General features: G+C 37.2%; 1 protein-coding gene across 1 annotated transcript in view; it reads right to left on the bottom strand.

Moving 5' to 3' along the window:
• The window catches only part of LOC123563801 (ribonuclease 3-like), a 165,604-nt gene that overhangs the window by 132,081 nt on the left and 5,556 nt on the right, over positions 1-27,967 (bottom strand). The window contains exons 4-6 of the mRNA XM_053524236.1: positions 22,561-24,456; positions 14,192-14,341; positions 6,058-6,246 (exon numbers count right to left, since the gene is read on the bottom strand). Coding sequence (XP_053380211.1) covers positions 6,058-6,246; positions 14,192-14,341; positions 22,561-24,456 — 2,235 coding nt within the window. The remainder of the gene's footprint in view (positions 1-6,057; positions 6,247-14,191; positions 14,342-22,560; positions 24,457-27,967) is intronic.

Genomic DNA, 27,967 nt, shown 5'->3' with positions numbered 1-27,967 from the left:
TAGCACCGAATTAAACTAGCGGATACTGAGAAAATGATAAGCGGGAAATGAAGAATTCCGCGCGACGTCAAAATGAATTGAGCAGACGACATTCTCCATCGAACAGTCGGGTCGGTAAATATCTTGTAGAAAGGTGAGTTTTTGATGTATCTGAATATTTTTTTCAGTTTCTTGTTGTTAAAAGTTTGCAATCTTTGCATGACAAATATTAGCAATTTTTGTGATGGGCCATTTTTCAATGTAAAGCGTACCGAGCCCTTTTGGCCCTTTCAGGGGCCATAACTCTGGAACCCATGATGGGATCTGGCCAGTTTTCGAAAGGAACCAAGATATTTTGCCAATACAAGTTGTGTGCAAGTTTGATTAAAATTAATTGCAAAATGTGGCCTCTATTGTTCACAAGAAATTGTGGACAGACAGACTACGGACAAAGGGCAATCACAAAAGCTCACCCTGTCACTACGTGACAGATGAGCTAAAAATGGAATCAAACCCTCATAGACTGTTTGAATTTTAACAACAATGTCTCGTATGAAGGATGCGATACCTTAATTCTTGCATAAAAACTACTTTTTTCACTGGATCCGCCCATGTATAAACAGGAGAAAAATCGTGTGCAAACAAGGCAATTCACATGCTGTTAATACACGATTTTTATTTTTGAAATGCTTTGCCAGGGATGTATGTATGTATTTCTGCGCAGACTGATATTTGGCATCTGCGTCTTGTTTCTTCAATAATAACCTCTTCTTGTAGCATTAAAGATACAACGTAATCCATAGTATGTTTAGCTGTATCAGTTTCCAACCCCAAACGTAATGCCCCCATTAATGTACGCACTAGCTTCTCTTAGAGTTTACTTCCTTTACAAAGCATCTGTTCAGTTATTGTAAATAACTGTGAATAAATAAGTACCGCTTGTAACTTGTGCTATTGCTCCTTTTTAGGTATAATATAAATGATTTTTGTTAGTATCAGTCGATATGTTTTTACCTGATTTTTTGCAGAATTCATATAACAAACCTCGAAAGCTAGTCACTACCTTCGTACTCACCTGTACTCTAAATGTGTTCGTACTCAAAATAATTCGAATGTAAAGTTATTATTTTTAAAATTGTGTTCCTGTTAATCAAATTTTTAAGTAATATGCAAAATTATGGGTAATGTAACGTTTGTAATAACTAGAAATAACAAGAGCTGTCACTAATGGTGACAAATGCCCCCGCAGTGCCATGACCTTTGACCTGGTGACCTTGACCTTTGACGTGATGACCCAAAAGTCAATAGGGGTCGTGTGCTCAATAAGTACTATTAGCATGTGAAGTTTGAAGGTCCTGGGTGCAGTGGTTCGCGAGTAAAGTGCCTTCATGCAAAAAGTTAACGTTGGCCCCTGTGACCTTGACCTTTGACCTGGTGACCCCAAAGTCAGTAGGGGTGGTGTACTCAATAAGTACTATCAGCATGTGAAGTTTGAAGGTCCTGGATGCAGTGGTTCGCGAGTAAAGTGCCTTCATGCAAAAAGTTAACGTTGGCCCCTGTGACCTTGACCTTTGACCTGGTGACCCCAAAGTTAGTAGTGGTTGTGTACTCAATGAGTACTATCAGCATGTGAAATTTGAAGGTCCTGGGTGCAGTGGTTTGCGAGTAAAGTGCCTTCATGCAAAAAGTTAACATTGGCCCCTGTGAACTTGACCTTTGACCTGGTGATCCCAAAGTTAGTAGGGGTCATGTACTCAATAAGTACTATCAGCAAGTGAAGTTTGAAGGTCCTGGGTGCAGTGGTTCGCGAGTAAAGTGCCTTCATGCAAAAAGTTAACGTTGGCCCTTGTGACCTTGACCTTTGACCTGGTGACCCCAAAGTCAGTAGGGGCCGTGTACTCGATGAGTACTATCAGCAAGTGAAGTTTGAAGGTCCTGGGTGCAGTGGTTCGCGAGTAAAGTGCCTTCATGCAAAAAGTTAACGTTGGCCCCTGTGACCTTGACCTTTGACCTGGTGACCCCAAAGTCAGTAGGGGTCGTGTACTCAATGAGTACTATCAGCATGTGAAGTTTGAAGGTCCTGGGTGCAGTGGTTCGTGAGTAAAGTGCCTTCATGCAAAAAGTTAACGTTGTGACTAACGAACGGACAGTTGAAAACTAATATGCCTCCCTTCGGGGTCATAAAAATAAGATGCTCAAAAACCTTCAAATCACGCTTTTGGTAGTGTTGTTGATATGTGTGCCCCGGTTATGGGCATTTAAAACATGTTTACAGTTTCCAAGAACAACCGAATGGTAACTAAAAAATGTACCGGAATCGTAAAGTCATCACATATGAAAACAATGCATTTAGTCGTCGTGTAATTTTTTTATGCAAGAATAGCGACAATACATGTTTGTTTTGTGTATTAACGTCTGCAGAAACCTTTGGAATATGTTGGAACAATCCCGCAGGCTTCTGCAGACGTTAATACACAAAAACACGTGTATTATCCCTACATTGTCTGTCTTAAAACGGTGGGGTTCTTGTTTTTGTTCAGACCACCACTTTTGTATAAACAAGGTTTAGCTCTTTAATTCATTTAAAAATCTACATAATATGCACATTACATCTTAAAAGATGATTGTCTACAAGAAATTATATATGCGCATAATACTTTATAGTTGTTTTCTTTTTCAGATTTTTTCATGGCTATATTTGTAACAATGGGGCTTATTGTCTTGTACAATAAAGCCCAGTTTATTTTAGCAGAAATACGGTAATTGTTTGCTATCAAGGGAGGCTACTGTGTATCATTGTAATATTTTATTCCTGGTGTTGTCCTTCCTTATAACTCTTCAACAGGAAGTGTTCCTAAAGTTATCTCCTCTTGATTTCGCATGAGCTGAAAGCAATATCGAACGAAAAATGTAGAAAATTAAACCCGCCCGCCACACCCACAAGGTTAATGATATATGATTTCAATGCATCACTACATTTTCATTAAAATAACTTCATCTACATGCATGTACATGTTTAAGTGAAGCTATTACTGTTTGCTGTCTCGGAGTTTTATATATTTCAGAAAAAATGACGGTGCATCTACAGAGCCGTTCATAGTGTGCAGAACTTGAAGTCAAACCGATGATTCCATGTCAAGGCAAGACTAACAGCAGTGACTTTTAACACTTCAGCAATAGACAGTGTACATTGTATTTAAGTACATGGAAGTGATCTAAAAAGTGTACATACATAAGTAAATGGAAGTGATTTAAAACTGTTTCGTCTTTTTGAAAGGGGTGAAGTCTTGGAGCTAATGAACTAACAATTAACTATTATATATTTGAAAAGTGTACATACATAAGAAAATGGAAGTATTTCAAAACTGTACTGACTTTTCAAAATGGGTGAAGTCTTGGAGATATCGAACTAACAATCAGCTATTTTCATATTTAAAAAGTGTACATACATAAGAAAATGAAAATATTTCAAAACTGTACTGACTTTTCGAAATGGGTGAAGTCTTGGAGCTAATGAATTAACAATAAACTATTTCCATAAATCAAACTTAAGTTTAGGTGCCGCAATTTAAAAGTAAGCGGAAAATTCTAGGCTGTTGGCGATGGGATGGTGTCACTCTCAAATTTTATAAATTTATCTTCAAAATATAGGTCTGGTTGGTTTTCTTCTCTCCTTAATATGGCTCTAAGAATACCTGTATTCTTTGAGATGACCAATTTTGGAGGGATGCCATCCTCTATTTGGCACATTCTCAAATTTTCATTAATATTAAGATGCTTTCTGTCTGCTCGGAACAGGTGGACCTAAAGCGGAGATGAAGTATTTAATTAGGAACAGTATATATGGAGATATATATATACTGAGGAGTATGGTTAACATATATATAGGGAGATATATACATAGGAGTATGAACAGTATATATGGAGATATATATATACTGAGGAGTATGCTTAACATATATATGGGGAGATATATACATAGGAGTATGAACAGTATATATGGAGATATATATATATACTGAGGAGTATGCTTAACATATATATATGGGGAGATATATACATAGGAGTATGAACAGTATATATGGAGATATATATATACTGAGGAGTATGCTTAACATATATATGGGGAGATATAGTATATATGGAGATATATATATACTGACATAGGTGTATGAATAGCATATATGGAGATATACTGGCATAATAATATAATGGAGAATACATACAGATATGATATTAATTAATAGTTGAATTATGAGAGGGTGACACTGTCCTGTCGCCAGCACCATGAGTTTTCTTTGATTAATAATAAATTCCATATGGCAACAAGAGCGCCGCCAAGCGGGGCAATATACACCCGAAGGGTTACATCAGAGGATGGGAGTAAAATTTCAAGAACTTGACTGTTGAAGCCCAAAGGACAGGAACAACAAATAGAAAAAATTCCAAAAAAAGTCCAAAAAAAAATTCTTACCAGGTAAAGTTATGTCAAAATACATCTAAAAATTGGATGTACCATCCATGTTGATGGTCTCGGTTTTTCCCTACTGCCAATAATAAAAAAGTTTCAAAATAAGCTATTTATAGTAACAAAAAAGGGGAAGTAATTCAAAAAAATTTTTTGTAAGAGAACAAAAAGGGATCTGCCAAATAAAAATAAGAGCACTGCAATGCATAACAATATACACAAAGCAAAGTCATATATGACCTTTGACCCCTAAGTGTGACCTCGACCTTGAAGCGAGTCATCCAAAACATGCGCTCTGCATGTCGCCTCAGTGTGGTGAACATTTGTGCCAAGTTTCTTTGAAATCCTTCAAGCAGTTCAAGAGTTACAGAGTGGACACAGCAAAGTCATATATGACCTTTCACTCCTAAGTGTGACCTTGAACTTGAAGCTAGTCATCCGAAACAAGCGCTCTCCACGTCGTCTCAGTGTGGTGAACACTTGTGCCAAGTTTCTTTGAAATCCTTCAAGCAGTTCAAGAGTAACAGAGCGGACACGAAACACACTCATATGACCTTTGACCCCTAAGTGTGACCTTGACCTTGAAATGAGACATCCAAAACATGCGCTCTGCACGTCATCTCAGTGTGGTGAACATTTGTGTCAAGTTTCTTTGAAATCCTTCAAGGGGTTCAAGAGTTACAGAGCGGACACGAAATTGCTAACGGACGGACGGACGGACACCGAGACCATAACATAATACGTCCCTTTGGGCGTATAATTAGTTGATGACCAGTGGAATTTAAGCAAATGTACTTCTTTTTTTGCAGTCAGATTACGCCAACTTTAAGTCTGTGACATTTTGCATTGTAAAATGTATTTCAGTATTGTTTTATATCAACTTTGTATAATGTACTGAATTCATCATGGTATAATATTGAATAAACATGTCATAATTATAAACTGAATTCTTTATTTGGTTTGTTGGTATAAATTTCTGTCTTGAAATAATGGAAATATTAAACTTGTCAAATAGAAGGATAAATAACCAGCTGGGAAAGTAAATGTATATTGTGTTCCATAAAATCAAAAATATTAAAGAAGTATTATTTAAATGGACCTGTAACTATTTTAATATGCAATATTTAATACATATAGAGCAAAACCGTTTGAAAACCCTTATGAATGTACTATTTCTGTCTGTTTTTTGACTGAGTTTACTTAATTTAGTATTGTATGTTAATTTTTACAATATATCTGCATATATCTAATTTATATCTTACTATCCAGTCAGTATCAGCTTAATAACACAATATATGCTATTATTTCGTATGGAAAAGTAAATACATGCAAACCTACCTATTTTGGCGGCCATCTTGGATGCCATCTTGAATTTCGGTTATCTACCACACAAATTGTAACTGCATCAAGCAGTTCTATAACCTACAGTTCCTTGCGAACATTTTGATATACAAAAACCTTTGTTTACAGGCGTAGACCGGTTACCTCCTTAAGGAGGCAATATATTGCATACCATTTGCACTACTATTATAGCCATGTGGTCTGTTTGTAAGTGGTCTTTCGCTCTAGTTGACTGTAACTCTTGAAGATTATAATGCAAGACTAGTTACCTGACATCATCTTTTGCTGGTTCCCATACTCTTCTCCTCTTCTTTTCTGGTTCCTCTCTCTCAATGGATACTCTTTCTTTTTTCACCCTAGCGTCTTGTTTTGCCTGTGAACTTGACCTTGACCTCTTGTTACTTTGCACACCAGAATCTGATGATCTCTCTTGTGAATGCCTACACACATTTGTTCTGCTGCAAAACAAACAAAAGTTCTTTAAAAATATTCACTTGTCACTTCCCGAATAACTTGCATACATTTCTAACACAAATAAGACGGCCATGATGGCCGTATATTGCTCACCTGAGTTTAGTTGCTTGCTTGAACAGTTAAAGTTTTTACTAAATAAATACAGGCAGGTAATTTGTATGTGTGTGTGATTTTTCAATCTTTTTTTTATGGTGTGTGTGTGTGGGGGGGGGGGGGGTGTGAGGTGGTAAGACATTGGGGAAATGATGTGATATGACAATATCAAACATGAATAGTTTTAAAGTTTCCACTATAAAAATAAGGGGTGAAGTGACCACACCACCTGGTGGCAATGCTTTTTGATGAAACAGAATAATTTCTACAATCTTCGTAAAGGGTCACCGAAGAAACATTTGTGTAATATTATTTTGAAATTAAGCCTGATTGTTTCTGTCAAGAATATTTTCAAAATTTCCAATATATACATAAAGGGAACAAAAGTGCGAGAATGTCACAATATACAGTAAAATTCCTCTATGTAGGAACAGCTTTTGTTCTGGGTAAAATTGTCTGTAATTGTGGGGTGGCCTTAATTGTGGAGTTTTGACGTTTTATAAGAGGAGGGTGCAGATGCACCTTAACTGGTCAAAGTTGTTATTCGCTATTGTTCAAATGACTCCCAAAAGCTTTTCTTGAAGTGAAAAAATAATTAACAACTGCAAACTGGTTTTATATTTGTACCAATCATGGACAAAGATAAGTCAAAATTGTTAATAATGTCATTATATATACTTAGGTTTAAGAGGAGATGTTAGAAGATTTTCTATTTTTAGCTCTGGCGGACCTATGTTCAACCAAGCTGAACCATTTGAACAACTTTAAAAGAGGACCACCCAAGGAAAATCCAGGCCAAGTTTCATCAACTTTCACCCGATGGTTTCAGAGGAGATGTTGTTTGAAGAAAAGCGACAGATGGACGCCGGACTTGAGTGATCACAATAGCTCACCCCGAGCACTTTGTGCTAGGTGAGCTAAACAAGAGCTGTCACAGGAGACAGCGCGCTCAACTATTTCGACGCTGGATAGTGAAACTGGGCACGTCTGAGGAAACTGGAGCTGTCACTGGAGTGTTTAATGACTACAATGGTGGATGAAGATATTGCACAATAGCTTGAGTCTGTGTCAAAAATATTAAGTAATAAGAGAGGTAAAGATAAAGTGTATCAAAACACTATATAAGTGTAATTCTAAGCAAAAAGGGGGCGTAATTCATAAAATATTGGAGGAAGAGTTATGCACATATGATTTGGGTGATGATGTGGAACAACTGCTTCAAGTCTGGGTAATAACTGAGATATTATAGTGAAAATACATCAAAATTAACCTTAAATTCTAAGTAAAAGGGGGCCTAATTCATCAAAAATTTGTGCCAGAGTTACGCACCTTGTGTCATATGATGTAGGTGATAAGGTGGAACAATATTTTTAAGTTTAAATCAAATCCATTTAGTAATAACTCAGATAGAGTGAAAGTGTATCAAAACTTTAACCAGAAATTCTAAGTAAAAAGGGAGGATAATTCATAAAATATTGGTACCAGAGTTATGGACCTTGTGTCATATGATGTGAGTGATGATGCTGAACGACTATTTTAAGTTTGAATCAAATCCATTTAATAATAACTGAGATATAGTGAAAATGCATCAAAACTTTAACCTTAAATTCTAAGTAAAAGGGGGGATAATTCATTAAATATTAGTACCAGAGTTATGGACCTTGTTTCATATGATGTGGGAGATGATATGGAACAACTACTTTCAGTTTTAACCAAATCCATTTAGGAATAACTGAGATAGAGTGAAAGTAGGGATGGCAACGAATAGCAATTTTGGTATTCGAATATTCGGTCAACCTTCCGAATGAATATTCGAATATTCGGTCATGGAATGATCAACAAATCAACTCAAAAGCTTATGAATTTATCGTACCCTTAGCAGCGATCTGTATTAATTCTACTTTCGTTTACGCCAAAGTAATTCAGACATTGGCGAATTAGACTGACTGTTCTCATTGCTTGTTCATCTTTTTTGAATATAAAATATTTGTTATTTGCCTTCATTTACGTATAATTTATATAGGTTTTACTTACTTTTACATGGATGTAGCCCTCCCGTAAGCAAGGTTCTTTCTTGTAACGGATTTACATCAATTTGGGAACCAATAAAATTTCTAAAGGTAAGCAATTAGCGGTTCTTACTACAGGGTACGATGTCATCACCATAGCGATGTACAATCTCTGCACGCTAATATACAAAGTGACATGTCTGACAGCGACAGAAGCCATTTTCGCGCGTACATGAAAGCGAATTTTGGTAAATAAGATAGACGACCATACTGGTTTTTGCATTTGGGTTTTATTAATTGGCATGATCTTATATTTTTTCCGAATATTCGAATAGTGAAACAGTATTCAAATATTCGTGTCATGAACGAATATTCGAATATTTGTTGCCATCACTAAGTGAAAGTGCATCAAAACTTTAACCTGATATTCTGAGTAAAAAGGGGGGATAATTCATGAAATATTGATGTGAGAGTAATGGCCCTTGTGCCATATGATGTGGCTGATTATGAGGAATAACTATTTTAAGTTTAAAGCAAATCCATCAAGTAATTACAGAGATAAGGAGAAACAAGAGGGTCATGATGACCCTGGATCGCTCACCAGAGTAATATGAGCTACATGTTTCAAATGTCAAACTGATGATTTTAAGAAATTTTTTGGAAGATTTTCCTATGTACAATCAAGTAACCCCTGGGGCGGGGTCAATTTTACCCTGAGGGTCATGATTTGAACAAAGTTTGTAGCAGTCTACTAGGCAATGTTACATATCAAATATCTAAGATCTAGGCCTTCTGGTTTATTTTTAGCAAATTTTTGAAGATTTCCCTATGTACAATCAAGTAACCCCTGGGGCTGGGTCAATTTGACCCTGGGGGGGTCAAGATTTGAACAACTTTTGTAGAGGTCCCCTAGGCAATGCTTCATGTCAAATATCTAAGCTCTAGGCCTTCTGGTTTTTTTTAAAGAAAATTTTGAAGATTTTTCTATGTACAATCAAGTAACCCCATGGGGCGGGGTCAATTTGACCCTGGGGGTCATGATTAAACAAATTTTGTAGAAGTCTACTAGGAAATGCCACATGTCAAATATCTAAGATCTAGGCCTTCTGGTTTATTTTTAGAAAAATTTTGAAGATTTTCCTATGTAAAATCAAGTGACCCCTGGGGCGGGGTCAATTTTGACCCCGGGGTTCATGATTTGAACAAATTTTGTAGAGGTTCACTAGGCAATGCTAAATGTGAAATATCTAAGCTCTAGGCCTTCTGGTTTATTTTTAGAAAATTTTTGAAGATTTTCCTATGTAAAATCAAGTGACCCCTGGGGCAGGGTCAATTTTGACCCCGGGGGTCATGATTTGAACAAATTTTGTAGAGGTCCACTAGGCAAGACATGTCATATATCTAAGCTCTAGGCCTTCTGGTTTATTTTTAGAAAATATTGAAGATTTTTCTATGTACAATCAAGAAACCCCATGGGGCTGGGTCAATTTTGACCTCGGGGGTCATGTTTGAACAAATTTTGTACAAGTCTACTAGGCAATGCTACATGTCAAATATCTAAGATCTAGGCCTTCTGGTTTATTTTAAGAAAATTTTTGAAGATTTTCCTATGTAAAATCAAGTGACCCCTGGGGCGGGGTCAAATTTGACCCTGGGGGTCATGATTTGAACAAATTTTGTAGAGGTCCACTAGGCAATGCTACATGTCAAATATCTAAGCTCTAGGCCTTCTGGTTTATTTTTAGAAATTTTTTTGAAGATTTTCCTATGTAAAATCAAGTGACCCCTGGGCCGGGGTCAATTTTGATCCCGGGGTCATGATTTGAACAACTTTAGTAGAGGTCCATTAGGCAATGCTACATGTCAAATATCTAAGCTCTAAGGCTTATAGTTTTTGAGAAGAAGATTTTTTAAGATTTTCCTATGTAAAATCAAGTGACCCCTGGGGCGGGGTCAATTTTGATATCGGGGGTCATGTTTGAACAAATTTTGTACAAGTCTACTAGGCAATGCTACATGTCAAATATCTAAGATCTAGGCCTTCTGGTTTATTTTAAGAAATTTTTTGAAGATTTTCTTATGTAAAATCAAGTGACCCCTGGGGCGGGGTCAAATTTGACCCTGGGGGTCATGATTTGAACAAATTTTGTAGAGGTCCACTAGGCAATGCTACATGTCAAATATCTAAGCTCTAGGCCTTCTGGTTTATTTTTAGAATTTTTTTGAAGATTTTCCTATGTAAAATCAACTAACCCCTGGGCCGGGGTCAATTTTGACCCGGGGGTCATGATTTTAACAACTTTAGTAGAGGTCCATTAGGCAATGCTACATGTCAAATATCTAAGCTCTAGGGCTTCTGGATTTTGAGAAGAAGATTTTTTAAGATTTTCCCATGTAAAATCAAGTGACCCCTGGGGCGGGGTCAATTTTGACCCCGGGGTCATGATTTGAACAAACTTGGTAGAGGTCCACTAGGCAATGCTTCAGACCTAATATCTAAGCTCTAGCGCTTCTTGTTTTTGAGAAGAAGATTTTTAAAGTTTTTCCTTTCGGTTGCCATGGCAACCAGAGTTCTGCATGGAATTCAATTCTTTGAATAATTTTTAAAGAGGACCATCCATGGAACACCCATGTGAAGTTTCATCAAAATTGGCCTGGTGGTTTAGGAGGAGATGTTGTTTAAAGGAAAGTGTGGACGGACGGATGCCGGACGGTGAGCGATCACAATAGCTCACCCCGACACTTTGTGCTCATGGTGAGCTAAAAAGAGAAAGTGTAAAAAAAACTTTAACCAAGATGGGGACGCGGCAGGATGCTGACGCCGACGCTGGGGTGAGTATGATAGCTCTCCATATACTTCGTATAGTCAAGCTAAAAATGATAATAATGGCAGCCAAAACGTCAAAACACACAACAAGAGGATCATGATGACCCTGGATCGCTCACCTGAGTAATATGATCTACATGTTTCAAAAGCCAAACTGATGCTAAAATATTAAGAAAGTAGGTCAGGGTGTCACATTTATGGTCACTGAAAGTCAGTTTTAAGATCGGTGTGCAAAACTGTACATGTCATCTAAATTTCAAGGCTGTATCTTAAAAAGCAAGAAAGCAGGTCAGTAGGTCAAGGTCATAGTTAGGTGACCCTTATCACTTGGGGTCATCAGGTAATTATAATTAAACAGTCTAGGAAATATGATCTGATAATTTTTGAAGTATTTTTTCCTACAGTATATAACTCATAAAAAACATGGGCCCCGGGGTGGGGTCTCTACTCACCACAGGGGCATAATTTGAACAATCTTGTTAGAAATCCACTAGGCAATGCTACATACCAAATATCGAAGTCCTAGACCTTGAACTTTCAGACAAAAAGATTTTTTAAAAAAAATTCCTATATGTCTATGTAAAACTAGGAACCCCCAGAGCAGGGCCTCTTTTCACTCCAGGGGTATAATTTGAAAAATTTTGGTAGAGAACCACTAGACAATGCAACATACCAAATATTAATAGCCTAGGCCTTGCAGTTTCAGGCAAGAAGATTTTTAAAGTTTTTTCCTATATAAGTCTATGTAAAACTTGGGACCCCCGGGGCGGGGCGTCTTTTAACCCCAGTATTACAATTTGAACAATCTTGGTACAGGACCACAAGGCAATGCTACACACCAAGTATCAAAGGCCTAGTGGTTTCAGACAAGAAGATTTTTAAAGTTTTTTCCTATATATGTCTATGTAAAACTTGGGACCTCCGGGGTGGGGCCTCTTTTCACCCCAGAGGCATAATTTTAACAAATTTCATAGAGGACCATTAGATGATGTCACATGCCAAATATCAAGGCTCTATGCCTTGGAGATTTGGATAAGAACATTTTTGATGTTTTTTCCTATATAAGTCTATGTAAAACTTGGGACCCCCAGGGTGGGGCCTCTTTTCACCCCAGGGTTGTTCACCCTAAATTGAACAACTTTCATAGTGGACCATTAGATGATGTCACAGGATAAATATCAAGGCTCTATGCCTTGCAATTTTGGACAAGAAGATTTTTAAAGTTGTTCCTTTCAGTAGCCATGGCAACCAGAGTTCTGTGTGGAATTCAATTTTTTGAATAATTTTGAAAGGAGGCCACCCAAGGATCATTCCTGTGAAGTTTGGTGTAAATCTTTCCAGCGGTTTTCAAGAAGATTTTTTTAGAAAATGTTGACAGACAGACGACGCACGACGTTGAGCGGTCACAAAAGCTCACCATGAGCCTTTGGCTCAGGTGAGCTAAAAAGCCTTGATATCAAAGTCATCCATTATACACAAAACTGAAAATCTGGTTTTATGTTCATTTTAATGTGCATTTCTCTTTTCAAAGTTTTGGAAATGAAAAAAATGTAACACAATTTTTGACAAGAACTGTTTTTAAAACACAGATGCCCCACAAGATGGCCAGTTGGAGGCACTTGGGTGTATAAATTAGTACATTGTGACCATTTACTAAATCATCTCAAACTGTTTTCAGTCCAAAGGTCAATGTGACCTTGACCTTTGACTTACTGACCCCTAAAACAAAACAAGATGACCATGATGGCCCTATATCTCTCTATCACTCATCTCAGGCGGGGCCAGTTTTAACCCCGGGGGGATAATTTGAACAATCTTGGTAAAGGACTACTACACGATGCTACATACCAACTAGACGCTTTTGTAGAAAAACGCATGTCTCCCCCCAATGCATAGAAGTAATAGGCAAGAAGTCAATAGGGGACAGGAATGAAAGTCAAAGAGACACTGATGGTTGGCTGCAATAAGGATCATCTGCTTGGCAATCATCCACAAACATTCTGGGCCTATTGGTTCTCAAATAATGGATTTTATCTAGTAACACTAAAAATAACCGGGATCATCTACTCTGTAAGGTGTATCAAAAATGAAGTGTGACAGACAGATAGCCCCTGTGACCTTGACCTTTGATGGAGTGGCTCAAAAAACAATATGGGTCATCATCTACTCTGTAAGTTCCTATCACCCTATGAAGTTTGAAGGGTCTAGGTCAAATGCTTCTCAATGTTCTGGTCCCTGTGACCTTGACCCTTGATGGGGTGACCCCAAAATCAATAGGGGTCATCTACTCTGCATGTCCAATCATCCTATGAAGTTTCAACATTCTCATTGGCAATGGTTTTCCCTATATAAGTCTATATAAACCATGTGACATCCAGGACGGGGCCATATTTGACCCTAGAGGGATAATTTAAACAATCTTGGACCACTAGATGATGCCACATACCAAATATCAAAGCCCTAGCTAGGACTTGTGGTTTTTGACAAGAAGATTTTCAAAATTTCCCCTATATAAGTCTATATAAACCATGTGACCCCAGGGCGGGGCCATATTTGACCTTAGGGGTATAATTTGAAAAATCTTGGTAGAGGAACTATAGATGATGCTACATACCAAATATCAAAGCCCTAGGACCTGTGGTTTTGGACAAAAAGATTTTCAATGTTTTCCCGATATATGACATATCTGACACTTTGTGCTCAGGTGAGCTAACTAGTCATTTACAAATTTTTAAGTTATTGAGCAGAAACCAGTCTTTGTCTCAAAGTCACTGTGACCTTGACCTTTGACCTACTGACCCCAAAAACAATAGGTGTTGACCACAGACAATCATCGTAAGAAGTTTGACTATTATGAAACCACGCAGTCTCTAGCTTTTGGTTGGAGTCACCAAATGGTCTACTGACTGACCAACAATGAGCAAAATAACATACCCTCTCTTCTTTGAAACGGGGCATGATATTAACATATATTAGCTGTTTCAAAATGTGTCAAGTTACCTGTCTGCAATCGAGAATAACCTCTGACCCTGAACTCTGAATGAGGAGCCCCGACCTCTGAGACCTCTGTCTAAGGAACTGTCCTCCACTCTATCTTCTATCAACACTGCACCTGTTCTACCAACACTATTAGTATCAGGTCTTTCATCTCTACAAAGTTTAAGACATGGCAAAATAGATAAATCTGGTTGTGATAGAAAATTCCACACATACAAATATGGTGGTTATATGACAACTGTCCTAAGTTACAAAGAGTAAAACCTCACTCTGGTGCTAATCTGGACAACACTTCAAGCATGTGGGTTAAGCCACTGGCTTATTCATTCATACAGTTTGGCTTACACGTGGGAGTCACGGCCCATTAGGAGTGCCAGAGAAAACCAATGTGGAAATCACTGCCCCTTAAGTGTGCCAGAGAAATACTCCTCATAAATGCTAAGAACATGCAAAAAACAATTTAAACCACAGTTATAGCATATTTGATGTTTTACTACAATTACAGTAAACCTCACTCATAAGGAACTCGGAGTTAAGGAACAATCGGTTATAAGGAACATTTTTTCAATTCCCCGATCTAATTCCTTCTTTATTCAATGTAAAAATCCTCAGTTATAAGGAACACTTTTTCTAGTCCCAAAGCATGAAATTCAATGGAAAACCCCCTTGGTTATAGCGAATAGACATAAAGAATAAACATTACTGAAAATCCGAAATAAACAGGAGAATCGCTGATGACGTCAGAATAATGTCAGCACTTTCACACACTTTCATGCACTTGACATGCTTGAAAAATCAAATTAATTTCATTTCTATGATCTTCAGTTTGTTAATTCAAGGATACCATAGAAAGAAAATATATAATATGAGCCGCGCCATGAGAAAATCAACATAGTGGGTTTGCAACCAGCATGGATCCAGGCCAACCTGCGCGTCTGCGCAGTCTGGTCAGGATCCATGCTGTTCGCTTTCAAAGCCTATAGCAATTAGAGAAACAGCGAACAGCATGGATCCTGACCAGACTGCACGGATGCGAAGGCTGGTCTGGATCCATGCTGGTCGCAAACCCACTATGTTAGTTTTCTTATGGCGCAGGTCATATACCAAATACTATCCCCACGACTTTCGTTTTCGACGGACATATGTTTTCGACGTTGTCGATATTTCCGGTTAATTTGCATATCCCGCACATGTCAAGTGGTGATAACGTGGTATTTTGGTAGAATAAACAAAGTTCTACATGTGTCCACATTTTATAACTTAATCAAATAAAAATGGAAAGTAAAACGATAATATCAACATACCGTTTTATACATCTTTTATTTAATCCCAAAACTGGTACTTCAGTGACACTCAGAATCACTTTAAAAATAGTAGCATGAAAATAGTTTAGATGTTCGTCTGCAGACACAGCCATCTTTGTTGTTATTAGAAGTGTCATGCTTTTAAAAAACCTATACCATACAGTAACAAGGAGCTGCGTTCAATAAACGCTTGATGCCCCCGATAGCATCCTTGTCGATACAAAGCAACCTAAGTCCAAAATGACGTCAAGGTCAAACTGAGGTCAGGTAATGTTTGAAGTTGAGGAATGGTCACAGGTTACATCTGTATTTGTATCAATTCATTCTTGTAAGCGGTGTTAATGCTAGACAAAACGGTCCCATTTGGTTAACCAAGAGATGGCCCATATAAAGCAACCTAAGTCCAAAATGAGGTCAAGGTCAAGGTCAAACTGATGTTATGTGATGTTTGAAGATGAGGAATGGTCACAGGTTACATCTGTATTTGTATCAATGCATTCTTGTAAGCGGTGTTAATGCTAGACAAAACGGTCCCATTTGGTTAACCAAGAGATGGCCCATATAAAGCAACCTAAGTCCAAAATGAGGTCAAGGTCAAGGTCAAACTGATGTTATGTGATGTTTGAAGATGAGGAATGGTCACAGGTTACATCTGTATTAGTACCAATTCATTCTTGTACCAAGAGATGGCCCATATAAAGCAACCTAAGTCCAAAATGAGGTCAATGTCAAGGTCAAACTGAGGTCCAGTGACGTCTGAAGAAGAGGAATGGTCACAGGTTACATCTGCATTAGTATCAAGACATTCTAGAAAGGGGTATTGATGCTAGACGAAACAGTCCCATTTTCTTAACCTGGTACCGATGGACGAACGGACAGACGGACGGACAGGACGATCACTTGCAGAATAAACTAAGAACATTAAAGCCATTCTTTCAGATGTACTTACATTGAAAATGCTAATTGTTAACAATTCAGGCAGAAATTGATAAAACAAGAGCTGTCACAGGAGACAGCGCGCTCGACTATTTCGATGCTGGATAGTGAAACTGGGCACATCTGAGGAAACTAGAGCTGTCACTGGAGTGTTTAATGACTCCAATTGTGGATGAAGATATTACACAATAGCCTGAGTCTATGTCAAAAATATCAACTTAAAGTAATAAGAGAGGTAAAAATAAAATGTATCAAAACACTATATAAGTATATCCTAAGCAAAAAGGCGCATAATTCATTAAATATTGGTGCCAGAGTTATGCACCTTGTGTCATATGGTGTGGGTGATGATGTTGAACAAGTATTTTAAGTTTGAATCAAATCCATTCAGTAATAACAGAGACAGAGTGAAAGTGCATCAAAACTTTAACCTAAAATTCGAAGTAAAAAGAGGGAATAATTAATGAAAAATTGGTGCCAGAGTTATGTACCTTGCACCATATGGTGTGGGTGATGATGTTGAACAACTATTTTAAGTTTGAATCAAACCCATTCAGTAATAACAGAGACAGAGTGAAACTGCATCAAAACTTTAACCTACAATTCTAAGTAAAAAGGGGAAATACTTCATGAAAGATTGGTCCCAGAGTTATGCACCTTGTGTCATATGATAAGGGTAATGATGTTGAACAATTGTTTAAATTTGAATCAGATCCATTCAGTAATAACAGAGATAGAGTGAAAGTGCATAAAACGTTAACCTGAAATTCTAAGAAAAAAGGGGAATAATTCATGAAAAACTGTGCCAGAGTTATGCATCTTGTGTCATATGATGTGGGTGATGATGTTGAACAACTATTTTAAGTTTGAATCAAATCCATTCAGTAATAACAGAGATAGAGTGAAAGTGCACCAAAACTTTAACCTGAAATTCTAAGTACAAAGGGGGAATAATTCATGAAACAAGAGGGCCATGATGGCCCTATATCGCTCACCTGTTATCATTGCACTTGAGGACAAGAAGGTCCTCAGAAAAAATATCTAAGTCCAAAAGGTCAGGAACAACAAAGGAAAGAAATTTAACCAAAAAGAAAAAAAATTCTTACAAGGTACAGATATGTCAAAATACACCTAAATATTAGAGGTACCATCCATGTTGTACCACAGAAAAGTAATCTCGGTTTTTCCCTACAGCCAAAAATAAAAAAGTTACTAAAAATAAGCTATTTATAGTAATGTAAAAGGGAAGTAATTTAAAAGACAATTATTTAAGTGAGCAAAAGAAGGATCTGCCAAATAAATCTGTTGACATAAATGAAATTTCAGATCAGTATCTTCATTAGTTACGGAGATATATCCATTTTAATTTGAAATAAAGGGAGGTAATTTGACATAAAATCAATCCATAGTTATCTACCCTGATTGGCTCAGTGCAACTAATGACAATAATGAAATTTCAAATAAGTCCTATAAGTACTTATAATAATAATAATAATAATAACGACTTTATTTATAGTGGATAACATATTTGGCTAAGCCAATTTACAATATGGTCCACATATACATGGCTATATACAAACATGGATAATATTATGACAAAATACAAGAGCTGTCGGTAAGACAGCCAAGCTCGACTATTCGAAATATTGTCACAGAAGCAGGAAAATATTACCCAAAAAGGTTAAATATCAAAAGAGTTTTAAGTTCAAATGGGGGAATAATCTGACCAAAATGCATATCAGTTATGGGACTTGCTGCTATCAACTAGTTTTATTACCCCGAAGGCACATGTGAAGTTTCAATTCAATATCTGCATTAGTTTTGGAGACAGAAACTTGCATGTAAAACTTTAACCAGAATTTTCAAAGTCCAAAAGGGGGCATAATTTGCCCAAAATACATGCCAGAGTTATGGGACTTGATCCAGTGAGGTTTGTAATTGATCTAGAAAAAGAAAAACTAAGTTTCAAATCTATATGCCTTTTAGTTAAATAGCTGTATGTACTTGCACGTAAAACTTTAACCAGAATTTGCTAAGTCCAAAAGGGGGCATAATTTGGCCAAAATGAAAGTCAGAGTTATGGGACTTGCTGCTATCAACTAGTTTTATAACCCCGAAGACACATGTGAAGTTTCAAATCAATATCTGCATTAGTTTTGGAGATAGTAACTTGCATGTAAAACTTTAACCAAAATTTTCTAAGTCTAAAAGGGGGCATAATTGGCTCAAAATACATGTCAGAGTTATCGGTCTTGACCCAGTGAGGTTGGTAATTGATCTAGAAAAAGAAAAACTAAGTTTCAAATCTATATGCCTTTTAGAAATAGCTGTATGTACTTGCACGCAAAACTTTAACCAGAATTTTCTAAGTCCAAAAGGGGGCATAATTTGGCCAAAATGAAGGTCAGAGTTATGGGACTTGCTGCTATCAACTAGTTTTATAACCCCGAAGACACAAGTGAAGTTTCAAATCAATATCTGCATTAGTTTTGGAGATAGTAACTTGCATGTAAAACTTTAACCAAAATTTTCTAAGTCTAAAAGGGGGCATAATTTGCTCAAAATACATGTCAGAGTTATGGGTCTTGACCCAGTGAGGTTGGTAATTGACCTAGAAAAAGAAAAAATAAGTTTCAAAGCTATATGCCTTTAATTGATGGCTGTATGTACTTGCATGCAAAAACTTAACCAAGGTGTGACGCCGACGCCGACGCCAGGGTGAGTAGAATAGCTAGACTATTCTTCGAATAGTCGAGCTAAAAACACACAAAGTTATATGTTATCAGAAATATAATATGAGAATGAAAGATTATATACAATACAGGACACTACATTTAACAACTGAAGTAACTATTTACAATGAAAATGGAGAGAGATTTACTGATATAAATCCATTTCGACTATAATCAGGGGAGGTAATCAGATATAAAATAACTCTGAAACCTACGACTGGATCTGATTTGTCATGGAATCAAAGATTTATTGTTGTTGAAGATATTTTGGAAGTTTGTATCAAATAAAACCATAAATGAAGTCTGTATATGGCTGCAAAAGCCAAAATAGCCAATTTTTGACCTAAAAAGGGTCATAACTCTGGAACTTATGAAGGAATCTGGCCAGTCCAATAAAGGAACCAAGACCTTGTGGTGATACAAGTTGTGTGCAAGTTTGGTTAAAATCATATCATAAATGAAGTTGCTATTGTGCAGACAAGGTCAAAATAGCTAATTTTGGCCCTTTCAGGGGCCATAACTCTGGAACCCATTACAGGATCAGGCCGGTTCAACAAAGGAACTAAGATCTTATGGCAACACAAGTTTTGTGCAAGTTTGATTAAATTCAAATCATAAATGAAGCTGCTATTGTGCAGACAAGGTCAAAATAGCTAATTCTGGCCCTTTCAGGGGCCATAACTCTGGAACCCACAATGGAATCTAGCCAGTTCAAGAAAGGAACCAAGATCTTAAAGTGATACAAGTTGTGTGCAAGTTTGGTAAAAATAAAATCATAAATGAAGCTGCTATTGTGGAGACAAGGTCAAAATAGCTAATTCTGGCCCTTTCAGGGGCCATAACTCTGGAACCCATTAAGAAATCTGGCGGGTTCAACAAAGCAACCAAGATATTATGGTGATACAAATTGTGTGCCAGTTTGGTCAAAATGAAATCATAAATAAAGCTGCTATTGTGCAGACAAGGTCATAATAGCTGATTTTTGCCCTTTCAGGGGCCATAACTCTGGAACCCATAATGGGATCTGGCCAGTTCAAGAAAGGAACCTAGATCTTATGGTGATACAAGTTGTGTGCAAGTTTGGTTAAAATCAAATCATAAATGAAAGCACTATCGTGCAGACAAGAAATTGTTGACGGACGCACGGTCGCACGAGACGGACGCACTGACGACGGACGACGGACGAAGGGTGATCACAAAAGCTCACCTTGTCACTTTGTGACAGGTGAGCTAAAAATGGGGCCAGAGTTATGCACCTTGTGTCATATGATGTAGGTGATGATGTTGAACAACTATTTAAAGTTTGAATCAAATCCATTCAGTAATAACAGAGATAGAGTGAAAGTGCATCAAAACTTTAACCTGAAAATCTAAGTGAAAAGGGTGGATAATTCATGAAATATTGGTGCCAGAGTTATGGCCCTTATGTCAGATGATGTGGATGATGATGAGGAATAAGTATTTCAAGTTTGAATCAAATCCATCAAGTAATTACAGAGATAAGTTGAAAAAAGAGAAAGTACACCAAAACTTTAACCAAGGTGGGGACGCGGAAAGACGCCTACGCCGGGGCGAGTAGGATAGCTCTCCTTACACTTCTCATAGTCGAGCTAAAAATCCCATCTACATTGTTAAATGGGTGTTACTTAATAAATGTTATGGTTTGGTGCAAAGATCTACATGGGTAACACGGAGCAGAGCCGATTTATGCAAGGTTAAGAATCAATATTTAATAAATGCAAATTTGAATAGGACTTACCAATAACTCACTGAAAATATATTAAATACCGTTGAATACGGTTAAAACGTTGATAAAATGCATAACAATAGCTGTTTCTCGTGATAGGTGATGATTTTTACTAAATTCAATGTATGGTATAAATTTTTAGCGTGATTGGCAGGAACAGTCGAATACGTTTTGTCGCTTGACAAGCAGGCAATTTAATTATTCTCCTTTCCTATTTTGGCAATTGTACAATTCCTTGCGTCGTCAAAAACCGATGTCACGGGGATACATGATAGTAAACTTGGGATTATAATATTGGTCATTATTAGTATAGTTTCGTCAAGATGGAAATATTCTAATAAATGTGCTAATTATGCGTGATTAACAATGGCTAACAGTCCAGTTTACCAAATTTCCAAATGTAAAAATTATAACAGGTGCTCAAATAGACAACAGGTATAATTTACACTTTAATCTGTATGTATGGCACCGTTGTCTAGTGTCTGCTAAACAAACAAGAGCTGTCGGAGGACAGCAACACTCGACTATTGAACAGCCTTGTCTATTGAATGAATATTTAAGTCCAAAAAGGGGCATTTTGTAGAATTGCAACACAGGATTAAGGAGCCTGACAATTTATATCAGCTCATGACAATGAACAAGTGTGTGAAGTTTCAATCCATTCCCATTAGTGGATAATGAGATACCAGCTTACATACAAAACCGTAACCAAAACTGTCTAAGTCAAAAAAGGAGCATAATTTTGTAAAATTGCAAAGTAGAAATATGGAACCTGTGCAATGCATGTCAGATTATCACAGTGAACAAGTGTGTCAAGTTTCAATCATTCCCATAAGTAGATACTGAGATACCAGCTTACATATAAAACCTTAACCAAATATTTCCAAGTTGAAAAAGGGCCATCATATGTAAAAAAGCAAAATAGAGTTATGGCACCTGTGCAATGTAAGTCAATTTATCACAGTGAGTAAGTGTGTGAAGTTTAAATCCATTTACCACTTCCCACAAGTGGTAAATGAGATACCAGCTTACATACAAAAACTTAACCAAACTAAACATGTATTTTATATTAGCATTGATGCCTATTTACATAACAGGGGGTGGGGGGTGGGGGGCGCAAAATATTTTTAGAGGTCCAAAGCTGTTTCTTATAAGCGAGGTTTACTGTACATGTACAGCATCAAAGAGCTTGGCTCTTAAACATAGTGGTAAGACAAATGCCTTCCTGAAATGTGTATCATTTAAAACAAGAGCTGTCACTAATGGTGACAAATGCCCCCGCAGCACCTTAACCTTTGACCTGGTGACCCCAAAGTCAGTAGGGGTGGTGTACTCAGTAAGTACTATCAGCATGTGAAGTTTGAAGGTCCTGGGTGAAGTGGTTCGCGAGTAAAATGCCTTCATGCAAAATTTAATGTTGGCCCCTGTGTCCTTGACCTTTGACCTGGTGAACCCAAAGTCAGTAGGGGTGGTGTACTCAATAAGTACTATCAGCATGTGAAGTTTGAAGGTCATGGGTGCAGTGGTTCACGAGTAAAGTGCCTTCATGCAAAAATGTAACGTTGTGACTAACGAACGAACTAACGGACGGACAGTTGAAAACTAATATATATGCCTCCCTTCGGGGGCATAACAATAAAACCCATTCCATACCTTGACTGCTTATCCCTGTCTTCTAACAATAATGCACCTGAGCGTCCCCTCTGAGCATCACTAACTCCCTCTGGCACCCAGCCCCTACCAGCTGGACCATTACGTTTTTGTTCTTCATAGTTACTAGACGCTCTACCTTTCCCCCTACCTCTATTACCCCTTTCAATATCATCACTTCTCTTTAAAACATCATGTTCCCTCCTAAAGTCACTCTGCCCTTTTCCACTTTTTTCATCTCTTCTTGTTATCTTGTCAGGACCACTACTGAGTTTTTCAGTATTTCTAACATCAATTTGTTCTCTATTATCAATTCCTCTGCCCCTATTATGATTTTTCTTATCCCTTTCCATAATCAAATCCTTTTCAAAATTTCTATCTCTTTCAACATGTCCTCTATCTGAATGACGACCCCTACTATCCCCTCTTTCATCTAAAGATTTTGACAGAGGCTCCTCATAATCTCTTCTTTTTTCCTTTAATCTTGGATGGCCCCTATTGTCTTCTCTATCTTCCAGGAGTACAGCACTGACCCTATTTTCTCTCCTGTCATCTTTGAACTTCAGAAGCTGTCCACTATTACTTAGTTTGTCATATCTTTCATCAAATTCTTCACCATTTTCCAACAAAACAGCACCAATTCTACTAGAATACTCCCTTTCTTCTCTTAAAATTGGCCGGTTATCACGGTCTTCCCTTAAAATTGACCTATTATCACGATTTTCCCTTAAAATTAGCCTGTTATCACGATCTTCCCTTAAAACTGGCCTGATATCACGATCTTCTCTTAGAATTTGCCTGTTATCATGATCTTCCCTTAGAATTGGCCTGTTATCACGATCTTCCCTAAAAACTGGCCTGTTATCCCGATCTTCCCTTAGAACTGGCCTGTTACCACGATTTTCCCTCAAAACTGGCCTGTTACCACGATCTTCCCTTAGAACTGGCCTGTTATCCCGATCTTCCCTCAACATTGGCCTATCATCATGATCTTCCCTTAAAACTAGCCTGTCATCACGACCCCCCCTTAAAATTGGCCTGTTATCTCGATCTTCCATTAAAATTGGCCTGTCATCACGATCTTCAATCAAGATTGCCCTGACAGGACCTCTCCTACTACCACCCCTTTCAGACTGAGATCCTCTTCTATCAAACTGTTTTTCATTATCACTGTATCCAAATTCATCTACATGCCTTGAGTATTTATCCAGTCTTGAAGTACCTTTACGTCTTGAATTGCTGTCATGCATGAAATCATCTATTTCACCTGGTTCTTCATCATATCTTGAATGTCGACTCTCATGTAATACATCATCTTGTCTTAAACGATCATCTAGTCTTGAATAATCATCATAATATGTTCTACCATCTCTTGAGTAATTTCTATTTCCTCTCCCAAGGTCTTTTCTATCATCTCTGTATCGACTGCCCCTATCACCTGATAGCTGATTCCTACTATCTCTGCTTTCTTCTAATCTATCATCCCTGTATCTTTCATGTCTTTTTTCTCTTCCTCTATCTCTAGATCTGTTCCCGACCTCCCTCTCTCTGTCATATCTCTCATCTCTATCTCTACCATATCGCTCATCTTCCCTCCAGTCTCTTCTTTCCTCCTCTACATACTGATTTTCCGAGTAAGTTGTTTCATATGGATCATCGTCATAAATTTCACCATCTTCAACATCGTAATCTGGTATTTCCAACCTTTCTGTTTCTCTTTCAAAGTCACTTTCTCTGTCTTCTATAAGAACAGCACTGTGCATATTCCTTTCACTTCTTCCATCACTTCTATACTCTTCTAAGTTTTGCAGATTTCCACTTGGACTAGGAGAATGTCGCCTTCTTTTATCATGGCTCGATTTCAAACTATTTCCGTCTTGACTTTTACCACTTCTGTGCCTGAAATAAAAAATAAGACTCTTTTCTTACTTTTTTACATGCCAATGTGAATGCATTTTTTCATTTCAATACAGTAAAAAACACCAAGTTTGCAAAATGCTCCAGTTACGGAGTATTTAAAACATCCAGACATAGAAAAATATAATGAAAACTACCAGGAACCACAGTGAAATCATTAAACTTTGAGTGCATGAAAGTTTGTGGTTTTTGGCCAATACAGCCATTTGCTGGGATAAAAAGTTCATGATTTCAACCATTAAAGAGAACAAGAAAATATAAGTGAAACTGATAGATGCTCTCTGCAATATGATTACTGCATATTAAATCCACAAATTTAAAGCAGAATTCACTGACTGGGCACATACATAGTCCTAGTCTGTCAAAAGAAGTTTCTTTGAACTAAAGCAAGTAGTTGTTGAGGAAAGGAGTGCACAGAATATTTGCATCTTCTCTTGAGAGTGAAGTTTTGCTTTTGCTAAATATCAGCCAAGGGTTGCTAAGGATTAATCTAAATCAGGACACGAATGGCACAGCCACACTATAGTTTACTGGTGTTGAATAATAAGGGCAATCACTCAAAAAAACTCATCTAACCAGAACATGAAGAAAATATGCCCATCTCTACTGGGATTAAAGCTTTAAATAAATTTTTGCTGAATTCCAGCCAGTGGTTGTTGAGCAATAATACAGCCAAGAAATGGTACTACAGTATACCAATGTTGAATAATCTAAGAGCAATAACTCAGTGAAAAATCATACAACCCAAACTTTAAAATGATATGCCCATCTCCTTTTGAGAGTGAAGCTTCCTATGAAGTGTCAATGAATTCCAATGTATGGTTGCTCAGAAATACTCTGGACAAGATATATTATAGTATATTATGTGGAACAATAAAAGAGCAGTAACTCCAAATGGAACATATAGTATGCCCATCTGCTTTTGAGAGTTTCCTACGAAGTTTCACTAAATTCCAGCCAGTGGTTGCTGAGAAATACTACTGCAAGAAAAGGAACTCTACAGGAAAGAGGTTTTAGTATTTTAGTACAATCTTTTAGCTTACTCCTCAATCCTATCACATTAATATATGTTTGTATGAAATGCATATTTGGACAGAACATGTGCATCTTCTCTAGGGAGTGCAGCTTCCTATGAAGTTTGCCTAAATTCTAGCTAAAGGTTGCTGAGAAATACTCCGGACAAGAATTGCGGGATGGACGGACATACTGATAGAGGGATGGAGAGAAGGATGAAGCAAGGATTATATGCTTCACCTTCAGGGGTCATAAAAATGGGGATTTAAATTTCATTGGGTTTTAATTTTGTTGATTGAGGCAAGCAGAAATCAACAATTGTTAGTCCCCAATAAATATTCATGGAGAACTTATTTTTGGTGGATTTCCTGCTTGCATTCATCCATAAAATTCAATCCCAACTAACATAGATAATTCCAATTCATTTTATATCCAACAGTTGAAATCCATGAATACATATACAATCAGGTTATGGGAATTGTTTCTCCTGGTGTAGACTTTGATAGTAAATAATTATTTTAAGTTTCAAGTCAATAGCTTTGATAGTAACAGAGATATTTGACTCTATCAAAAACTTTAACCAAAACATTTCTAAGTTCAAAAGGGGCATAACTCTGTCAAAATTCAAATCAGAGTTATGGGGATTGTTTCTCCTGGTCTAGACTTTGATAGTAAATAACTATTTTAAGTTTCAAGTCAATAGTTTTGATAGTAACAGAGATATTTGACCCTATCAAAAACTTTAACCAACGGCGACACAAAAAGCGACACAGACGCTGAGGCAAGTGCAATAGGTCTACTTTTTCTTCAAAAAGTCGAGTATATGAATGATTTCACAGTAAAACTACTGCATGTATAACTTCTATCTGTCAAGGTTAAACTTAATACATTATGTATAAATTTTACATCTGACCACTTTTTAGCCAAGTAATAAAGCTTGTAGATAGTGTGTGTGTGTGTGTTTGGGTTTAACAGCCTTTTCAACAATTTTCCAGTCGTATAACTGATGATGTCTACTTGTAGCAGTGAACTTCAAGTGCTGCCTCATTGGAATATATCAACAGAGACATGTGGCATTATATCAACACTGTACTGAACAAGAGCTCGTCGAACACGAAATGCCCCCCTTGATGCATTCAGTAATTGCATAAGGAACAGAAATTATATGCTCACTGTAAACAAAAGTTCTACCATTCTGGTTAATCTGACCTTGACCATTAATCTATTAACCTAACAAGAGATTACAGAGTGATCTTGGCGCCATTTTTGAATGTTCAAAATTTCAAGACTAGCTCAAGGTCAAAATCAAGGTCAAATTTCATTTCGGTACAAAACAATATGTATGTGGTCCAAATTTGAAAGCTGTGGCTTGAGAAATGTGAAAGCAGGTCACTAGATGAATTTCAAGGTCAAAGTTCATTTCGGTAGACAGAACTATGCATGTGCTTCAAATTTGGAGGCTGTAGCATGAGAAATGTGAAAGTAGGTAATAGGTAAAAATCAATGTCAAATTTCAATTCAGAACACAAAAATATGCATGCGGTCCAAATTTGAAGCCTGTAGCTTCAGAAATGTGAAATAGGTCACTAGGTCATTCTCAAGATCAAAGTTCATTTCCGTACACAAAACTACGCATGTGGTTCAAATTTGAAGGCTGTAGCTTGAGAAATGTGAAAGTAGGTCACTAGGTCAAAATCAAGGTCAAATTTTATTTCGGAACACAAAACTATGCAAGTGGTCCAAATTTGAAGCCTGTACCTTCAGAAAAGTGAAAGTAGGTCACTAGGTCAATCTCAAGATCAAAGTTCATTTCAGTACACAAAACTATGCTTGTGGTTCAAATTTGAAGGCTGTAGCTTGAGAAATGTGAAAGTAAGTCACTAGGTCAAAATCAAGGTCCAATTTTTTGTTCGGTACACAAACCTATGCATGTGGTCCAAATTTGAAGGCTGTAGCTACAGAAATGTGAAAGTAGGTCACTAGGTCAAGATCAAGGTCAACTCATGTCAAGGTTCATCTTGCCACTCTAAACTATACAATTTGAAGGCTGTAGCTACAGAAATGTGAAAGAAGGTCACTAGGTCAAGATCAAGGTCAACTCATGTCAAGGTTCATCTTGCCACTCAAAACTATACATGTGGTCCAAACTGAATGATGTAAGTTATGGACATGAAGATTCTAAGCTTTTCCCTATATAAGTCTATATGAACCATATGACCCCTGGGGCGGGGCCATATTTGACCCTAGAGGGATAATTTGAACAAACTTGGTAGAGAACCACTAGATGATGCTACATTACAAAATATCAAAGCCATAGTCTTTGTGGTTTGGACAAGAAGATTTTCAGAGTTTTTCCCTATATAAGTCTATGTAAACCATGTGACCCCCAGGGTGGAGCCATATTTGACCCTAGGGGAATAATTTGAACAATCAATCTAGTAGAGGATCACTAGATGATGTCATATACAAAATATCAAAG

This window comes from Mercenaria mercenaria, chromosome 15 (genome assembly GCF_021730395.1).
Source record: "Mercenaria mercenaria strain notata chromosome 15, MADL_Memer_1, whole genome shotgun sequence".
NCBI classification, from domain to species: domain Eukaryota; kingdom Metazoa; phylum Mollusca; class Bivalvia; order Venerida; family Veneridae; genus Mercenaria; species Mercenaria mercenaria.
This window is presented reverse-complemented; position numbering and strand designations above follow the sequence as displayed.